The sequence below is a fragment of the Primulina tabacum genome, chromosome 7 (assembly GCF_025594145.1).
Source record: "Primulina tabacum isolate GXHZ01 chromosome 7, ASM2559414v2, whole genome shotgun sequence".
Classification (NCBI taxonomy): domain Eukaryota; kingdom Viridiplantae; phylum Streptophyta; class Magnoliopsida; order Lamiales; family Gesneriaceae; genus Primulina; species Primulina tabacum.
In genome coordinates, this window is record NC_134556.1 from 33,340,547 (window position 1) to 33,349,449 (window position 8,903).

An 8,903-nucleotide genomic window follows, 5' to 3' on the forward strand; every position below is an offset into this window, starting at 1 on the left:
CTAGGGTATGGATGAAACCAAATTTATATCCAAAGGAGGTCAAAGCTTGGTATGAATTCGGGGCTCTTGCCTCAGTTTATACTACATCACCAAGCTTTCCAGAAATTTCAGGTCTATCAAAATGGATCCAGGAAGCTGTTCATGAAACTTGGGCAAATAACGATTATTTGTCCAGAGGAGATATTCTGGAGCTATACTTTTTCAGCACATGATCAGAACTAGCAGGAAAAGGTTATCACAAAGCCTTTCATTTTATCAAGTTAAGGAGACCATATATAAATGTTCAGAAATTTATCAAGGACCCTTCGTCAGAAGAAACACCCTTGTTGCTTCAATTACTGAAGACGATATTTCTACCAGAAGAGCATGTGGTTTATGGGTATGTCTAACTGAGATTGACAAAGTCAAGTTTCCGTTTAAGTTTTATCATAATTCGGTAAACGGATCATTTTTGTTAAATATTATGACAGGAAAAACAACAAGTTTTGCAGAAGATCTATTCGAAAAGAAAAAAATCTTCTATAGAATAGTAAGCTGTCGGGGAGTAAAGAATCTCGTCGGAATTCTACAATATGACTTATGTGGAAAGATGGTTAGAACAGATCTGCCCAGAGTGCCCGAATCAAAAAGAGCCAGAATTTGGCAAGGGCTTCAGACCTCGGTCAGACAGAAAGCATCTTGCAGAAACAGGACCAAGTGGTGAAGGACCACAACCATGTTTTCCTCGGGGACATCAAAAGTTTAAGATTCCTCGACAAAAATAAGTGGATATGTGAACCTAATCACTTTTCCTTGGGGATAAATAAAGTTAAAGATTCCCGACAAAAGATAGTTGGCATGTGACTCACCCACTAGATGAACATTAAAACTGGGACTCAAATTTACTTATAAATAACATACAAATAAGAACCAGTAAAACACACTAGTCGGAACCCAAAGAAAAATGTATTTCAATTATCTTAGGGTTGCAAGAAGAAACATTAAGGCAACAAGAAGAGAGCTGAAAAATTTCAAAGATTTCCACAAAAGACTGAAGGAATTAGGAAATGAAATATCAGCTGATATAATACAAACGCATATCTACTAGATATGCCAGAAGATAAAATCACAAGAAAGAGCCATTTGTAGATTAATGATCTAGAAAAAAGAAAATCAAGAAAAGTGGAGGGACCATTCAACCACTCAACCAGATAGTGTCAACCACAGCTGTAAGGCATAAAATTATAACAAGAGTTTGAAGTCCGAAATACAAATCCGTTAGCGACTTCTATAAATAAGCAGGCAGAAGGAAGATGAAGGCATCACTCAACCTCTTCGTTTTTCTTCAAAATATTTGTAATATTTTCTTTCAAGTTTATGTATGCTGTAAGTTCAGCTACTATTAGTAGCTAAACAAGTTTCTCCTCATCTACAGGAGATTACTATGTAATAATAATTTGTTATGTTTGAATAAAAGAACCAAGGATTTTGCCCTTCTCATGTATTATTTTAAAATTGAGCTTTTTACCCTACACCCTGAGGTAGGAAACGAAACAGGGTTGTGCTAAGTGCTGCTGAAAGAATTTAAGTCAGAAACCATCGGTTGCGATTGTGTGGTTGGACTGTGAGGAGCAGTCTGTAAAATTCGGTAGATATAACCCGGCGGCATTCTGGTCGAAAAGGTAAACTATTCAATTGATTATACGGAAGCATGATGGACCTTTTATATATAAAAAAAATTGATCATTTGAGCATGGTATATAGGCCGGAAACCTTGCGTAGCCGTATGTCTTGAGGCTATATGCATTTAAGAACATGCTCGATAGATATACCAATGCCATGTACCAAAATCAATGAATTAAGGATGATTTTGAAAATTTTAGGAAAATGGGGAGTTTAAACAAAGAAATAAAAGGATGAAGAGTGATTAGAAAGTTGAGAATGAGAAAAGAGAATGGTTGCAAATTTGCCCATAATTAATTCAACAAACCAAAATGAGGGAAATAAGGAAATAGTAATAATAATTTGGTAGCATGCAACCCGATGACGTTTTAGGTGCACGTTACGTGGCACGTTATCCTATGCTGTTTCTCTTCCCAAAGTTGAGGATTCTCTCCCGTGAATTTGAGGATTAACGAGATCCTACTTATGTGGGCACTACCCTCACTTCATTTCAACGGATAAGATCTTATCACACATATCATTTAAAAAAAGTGAGTCATATGCATATATATATATATATATATATATATACATGGACAAATCTATCCCATCGTGAGAATAATGTCCACGGATGAAATAAACTAAATTTGAGTCAGGCGGTGGGATTTAAAGATTCACGGAGGAATAACTACACACGATCAATATTTGTCTCTTTCGGTTTTCAAAATTCCTACACACAAACACGCGCTGGCAGTTAACGCCAAGTACTGAGCCAGCAGCTGAGCATCGGTTCCCCTTTCGCTGCTGAAATGCGAGGAAAAATTGTTATCTTATTGTATTAGGGTTTAATTCTGAAGATTCAGTACCTGAATCGATTGGAAACGATGGCATTTTGGTTGCCGATTTTTGTTTTTGCAGCAGCATATGCGATCTGCAAGCTTCTTCTCATGCTCATTCCCTCCAATGTGCCTTCCATCGATGTCGACGCCTCCGATGGTTAGTCTGTCTCCCGAGCTACAGATTCGTGTGTTTCTGTTCCTTTAATGTTTGAATCTTTTCGGTGTAAGTTTATCCTTGTGTGCGCGTCTCTCGGTAATACTTGTTTGTTTTCAGTGTTTTCGATGTTTTCTTCTTTTTTGTTCGAATGTTGGAGAGTGTAAGAGTGTGCGTTTGTGTATATGCCTAGGAACCAAAAATGCACAGACGTAGATTCATAAATGAATTTGGGCTGATTTTCGTTCCAGTTTTGTTTTAGTAAGCGAGGGTGGCGTCTGTAGATTGCGAATGTTAATTGTATGTAGCTATTACTTTGAATCGTTGCACTGAAGATTTTGTCCTGATGCCACAGATATGGAGTTTGCTTTCTTTCGAATTATGACTTTTTTTGTGTGATGGCAGTGTTGGACGATGGAAATCAGACAAAGGAAAATAGCTTCATCTATGTAAGTTTTTTATTCTATCTTATTTTTTTCTTAAAAAAAGAAAATGAAAAACAAATCTCATGTTAAGTGATTAAGTTTGGACTAGTTATCTTACACAAATTCAAAGCTCTCCCAATTGTGTGGGCACCCGTAACTGATTGAATCTTTTGGATATGGAAGCCGAAACTATTCAAGAATTGCACAAATACCTGTGAAGGTTCAGAATTTCTATTGGAGATTACTTATTACCATAAATTATTTAAACATTTACAATCTCATAACATGAAATCAACATCAACGCGGAATGATTTCCGACTCGATTGTGCAGTTCGAAAATTTTGCGTGTGCCTGTACTAGAATGCTTTACTGTTTATTGGAGCTCATGCAGTGCTTATGTATTTGAGTACTTTGTTGGTGATATGACGGTGATCATTAAAATATCTGGTTTCTTGTGTCACAATTTGGAACTTGATGCAGATACCTTCGAGAAGACAAACAGATAAAGTCCAATGCTATGAACCTGCAACAATGAAGTACCTAGGCTTCTTCCCTGCATTGAAGCCTGACGAGGTTAGATTTGTTGTCTCTAGTAGATCGTGTAAATTGGATACATTCCAGACACCTTCTATACGTATCCTGTTCGTTCCTACTAAAATACTGAATTGATATTTGGGACGTCAAAAGAGTCTTATTTTTTCAATTCTCAACAGCCAATTTTGACTGAAACTGATTGCTGAAGTATAATGCTTAGGTTAAGGAGCGTGTTGCACAGGCAAGGAATGCTCAAAAGATATGGGCAAAGAGTAGCTTCAAGCAAAGACGCCAATTTCTAAGGATACTTCTGAAATATATCATTGAGCACCAAGCGGTTATATGCGAGTAAGTTCTCCATACTTTAGGCATGCATTTATCAGTCTTGCACGTTATAAAGAAAATTCAATTGGAAGTTACAATTAGCATGAACATACCGAAATGAGAAATGAAAGGTATTGTGAGAAGTCAGATAACTTCCTAATCTAGGCATCTTTTTTCAAGCCTAATTTAGGCATCTTTTGGCTTAGCCGAAAATGGTAAATTAATGGATAACTATTTCCTTAAAAAAACTGTGCTCACGTGGTTTCATTCGAGTAGAACATGTTGCCTGTGCTGATTCCCAGTTATAATTTTGTATCTCAGTATCAGGAGAACCGAGAACCTTTGGATAGCTCTCATTTTTCAGTCACTTTTTTTGACTGCTTCTCTTTTCACCTCTTTTCTAATGCAAGTAACAAATTTTATTAGTTTATACCATAACTATCATTCCTATTTGTATTAATATAATGCATTAGTTTAGCATAATGCTTATTTACTTGCGAATTCTGTTAGAGTTTCTTCACGTGATACTGGCAAGACCATGGTAGATGCTTCTTTGGGAGAAATTATGACAACATGTGAGAAGATCACTTGGCTTCTTTCAGAAGGTGAAAAATGGCTAAAGACCGAACACAGGTACTTCTTCCATATGTTTGTGGCTTTCCATTGATCTGAATTTGTTGTTTATTTAAAACATAAGTATTTGATCTTTATTGTAGGTATTTTGGTGCCATATGGCACTAGGTTGCTTAGAGTGCTCAGCTGGAACTTCACGTTCTGCATTGCTTGACATTTATTGAAGCACGATTATTTTCATTAATTTTGTACATGATTACATATTTTGAGTCCAGGTTTCAAACTGGAGTCTGAAATTTAGATGCTCTACGGTTCCACTCATCTTAATTTTCACTAAAATGGAACTAGAATTATCACAATCTTTTTTTGGGATGTCGTTGGAGCTGCACAATTATACTCTCGGACCACCCGCATCTTATGAATAAGTGGAACATTGAAAATGAAAAATAAATGTTGGTGGACCGAGAGTATAATTGTGCAGCTTCAACCACATCCCAGAAAAAGAATTAGTGAAAAAATAGTTTCATTTTCTAAGTTCCACTTATTCATTAGATGCAGCAATCTTTATTAACTGATTAATATTTTTTATTATACTTGAGATTGTCTGGTTTGCAAGTTCCTTAAGTGCTTGTCTAGTTGGCCACTGAAATTGATAGTACCTCCTGTGTAGGTCATGTGGAAGATCAATGCTTCATAAAACAGCTAAAGTGGAGTTTCATCCCCTCGGAGTTATTGGAGCTATTGTTTCATGGAACTATCCATTTCACAACATTTTTAATCCCATGTTGGCAGCAGTCTTCTCAGGGAACAGCATTGTTATTAAGGTGCTCTATCTTGTCAAAGTAAACAATCTCAACAGGATATAGTATCAAGTACATCAGTGTGCAATTCTGCTTTCAGAATATATACATGTGATGCATAGCTCAGATACTTTTCTGGAATCTGCTACCACAGTTACTTCAGGTTTTTTGATGATATATTATAGAAAAAAATGTTCATTAAAATGTGGCAAAAACCAGATGATTATGTTTTTATAACAATCCGGGTTCCAAACCTCAGAGTTAAGGCTAAATCCCATGTTAGAATTCTTGAATTTTATGTTTTTATTTTTAATTTTTTGATTTTCGTGTGAACTGATCTACATTTTGACTGATTTACGTGAAATTATTTACAACTGAAAAAGTTAGAATCACGGATTCATAATCCTCGGATTCTAACTTTTTTTATTTTTCGAAATCATGACCGGTTGGTCCGACTGGGCCTACGCCCTACTGCAGCCGTGGAATGAATTATATGTATGCGGAAATCAGACTAATTGCAAGAAGAGACATGAATATTTAGAAGTATGCATATAAATATCATCATCTATGCCTGTTAAAAGGATCAGGATGACTGCTTCTGCAGGTTTCAGAGCATGCAAGTTGGTCAGGGTGTTTCTATTTACGGATAATCCAAGCCGCTCTTGCTGCCATTGGAGCTCCAGAAAATCTAGTTGAAGTTATAACTGGGTATGCTTTTATGCTTTATATTTCTATAATAGGATAACATGATTATTTTCACATGAATTTTAAGTTCCTTACAGTTTTGCAGAGACAGGAGAAGCCCTAGTGACTTCAGTGGACAAAATTATCTTTGTTGGATCACCGAATGTGGGTAAAATGGTCAGATTCTATCCTGAGCTTAGAGATTGTCGTGTAAATACTTAGATAAGTTACTTCAATTCATTTAGCTTTAATGCCTTGCATAAAACTACTATTTTTAAATTTTTTGGCTCCTCTATTAATGCAGATTATGAGGAATGCTGCAGACACGTTGATACCAGTTACCCTTGAGCTTGGTGGGAAGGATGCCTTCATTGTCTGTGAAGATGTTGATGTGCCACATGTATGGCATATTGTTCTCACAGGCTTGTATTGGATTAATGTCTACAATTGTCTGGAATGTCTCAAATTATACATCTCATTCACAAATGTCTAATTAATTATTAAACTACAGGTTGCTCAAATTGCTGCGAGAGGAGCTCTGCAATCAAGTGGGCAGAATTGTGCTGGAGCTGAGAGGTTTTATGTTCACAAAGACATTTATTCGTCATTTGTTGCTGAGGTTGTAAAAATTGTGAAGTCTGTTACTGCTGTAAGTACTCTGAGTTTACTCTCTGTGATTTGATCTTTAATAAATTGGTGGATTTCCTTAGCTCTGGGCTAGCTAGCAATACAGAGTTGCCCAAGAGTCGACATTGAGTGCTTTATGCATCTACCTGCCTTTATTCATGATACTATGATTAATTTTAGAATCAGCGTAGTCCACAAACATCAAACGTCATGCTTTAATTTTTGTGGAACCAAAATGCTACCACAGAAGGGTCAGATAATTACTGAGTGGGGAAAGCAGAGTGCTGTTTCTGGATGTTGTATATATCTTTTCTGGCAACCGTAGTTGTAAAATTACTAAGCAGAATTGTCGAGGAAGAGTCTGAATTATTAAGTAGTCCATTTTCATAACTTCATATTAGTGCAGACAATCTGAAAGTTGTTGATTGCTGTGGTCAACCTAGTTCAGTATGGGTAAATAATTTTTGGGTTTGAGTAAGCGAGTGGAAAAAATTAACAAAAGAAATTGTTGAGGGCCACTCTAAGAATATTGATATTCGAAGCATGTGGCCCAACATTCATCATTTATGATGTGTCTCTCGGTTCAGATTGGAATTTGATGTGGCATCTGTGCTGTGTAATCTTAGCTATGATATTCATATTTTTAGGATTGAAGGTATACTAATGCACATATGTGGCTTTATATGCTATTATCTTTTGGTCATTACCTTAGTCAATCAAATTTATCTTCCTAGTGGATTTATTGTACAGGGTCCGCCACTTCTTGGAAAATATGACATGGGAGCGATATGCATGCAAGAGCATTCTGAAAAGCTCCAGAGTCTGGTAAATGATGCCCTCGACAAAGGAGCGGAAATTGTTGGTAGAGGAAGTGTTGGACATATTGGTGAAGGTGCTGTGGACCAATATTTCCCTCCTACTGTAATTGTTAATGTCAACCACACGATGAAATTGATGCAAGAGGAGGTAATTCATATAATTTGTTCACTGTGATAAAGTTGAAGCCTGTATTAATTTGTTCTTGTTTATTTATTCAAACAGGCTTTTGGACCAATATTGCCAATAATGAAATTTAGCTCTGATGAAGAGGCTGTGAAGCTTGCAAATGATTCAAAGTACGGGCTTGGATGTGCCGTGTTTTCTGGCAGTCAACGCCGTGCGAAAGCGATAGCTTCCCAGTTACATTGTGGTATGGCTGCAATTAATGATTTTGCATCAAACTACATGTGTCAGGTAAGCATAGTAGTTTTAAATTATCATTTTCTTTCCAGATTTACAATTTTTTAGAATTTCTTTTATAACTATTTTTATCAGTTTCACATAGTTATCTTTCAATTTCTTCCAGTCCCTTCCATTTGGTGGTGTAAAAGACAGTGGATTTGGGAGATTTGCTGGTGTTGAAGGTTTGAGAGCTTGTTGTCTTGTTAAATCCGTAGTCGAGGACAGATGGTGGCCGTTTATTAAAACAAAGATTCCTAAGCCGATCCAGGTTGCTTTCAAAACCTTATTCTCTAGACATTGAATGCTGGACATTAAGAAGTTCAACAATTAACTGATAATAAAATTCTTTAAAAAGTCGCGATGATTTTTCCAGCCTATTTTAAAGATATGAATATCAGAATATGCAAGATCATGAATAGGAGACAGGGTGTCTTTATTGTGATTAAAAATGTGGTATTCTTATTTACGGTTTACGAGTTTTTCCCATCTGCATTAATTCATCTCTCCAATATGCAGTATCCCATTTCGGAGAATGCCTTCGGATTTCAGGAATCACTTGTAGAGGGTTTGTATGGCTTAAACATATGGGATCGTGCACGAGCATTGGTGGATGTTCTGAAGATTATTTCGGAGAGCACTCCTAAGAAGGACAAAAAACGGCACTAGTGTGCCGATGGACATAACTGAAAATTTCTCAAGGTCTTCCTGTGAGTCTCTTTTTTTATTTTTTTTTTTAATGGAAAATGCCTGCTGGGTTTTTTTTGGGTTTTTGGATACTTTCTGATGTAGAATTGGTTTAAAATGTAACAGCTGGAGTGAGATCGCAGACTTGTAATGTTTGATCATTGAAAGATTTTATTTTTCCTTTTTTACAAAAATTGTATTTACTCGATCTCAGTGACTCGAACTTGATCATGAGTTTTGGAAAACATCGATGCAAATTGGTTAACCACTATGTAGGGAACCTGTCTTTCTCATTTAAGTTTATAACAAGAATCCTCTACATTTCACAGCACGTGAAGTCCACTTGATTCAACAGTATCCGAAATCGAAACTTTAAGTTAAATTGTTGGATTTGAGT

The 8,903-nt window shown here is 36.3% G+C and overlaps 1 protein-coding gene across 2 annotated transcripts; it reads left to right on the forward strand.

Annotated features, from left to right (window-relative positions):
- Nucleotides 1-2,323: 2,323 nt before the first annotated feature.
- LOC142551335 (aldehyde dehydrogenase 22A1) lies at nt 2,324-8,678 on the forward strand. 2 transcript variants are annotated; one of them, XM_075660517.1, is made up of 15 exons: nt 2,324-2,637; nt 3,040-3,083; nt 3,540-3,632; nt 3,814-3,941; nt 4,428-4,550; nt 5,161-5,314; nt 5,895-5,998; nt 6,073-6,151; nt 6,279-6,374; nt 6,486-6,623; nt 7,352-7,567; nt 7,643-7,834; nt 7,947-8,090; nt 8,339-8,529; nt 8,633-8,678. In XM_075660517.1, the coding sequence occupies exons 1-14, from the start codon at nt 2,526-2,528 to the stop codon at nt 8,486-8,488; spliced, it is 1,773 nt and encodes a 590-aa protein (XP_075516632.1). In that variant the 5' UTR covers nt 2,324-2,525; the 3' UTR covers nt 8,489-8,529; nt 8,633-8,678. The 2 variants fall into 2 exon arrangements, with proteins under 2 accessions (XP_075516632.1, XP_075516631.1); XM_075660516.1 differs by having other exon boundaries at nt 8,339-8,678.
- The last annotated feature ends 225 nt before the right edge of the window (nt 8,679-8,903 follow it).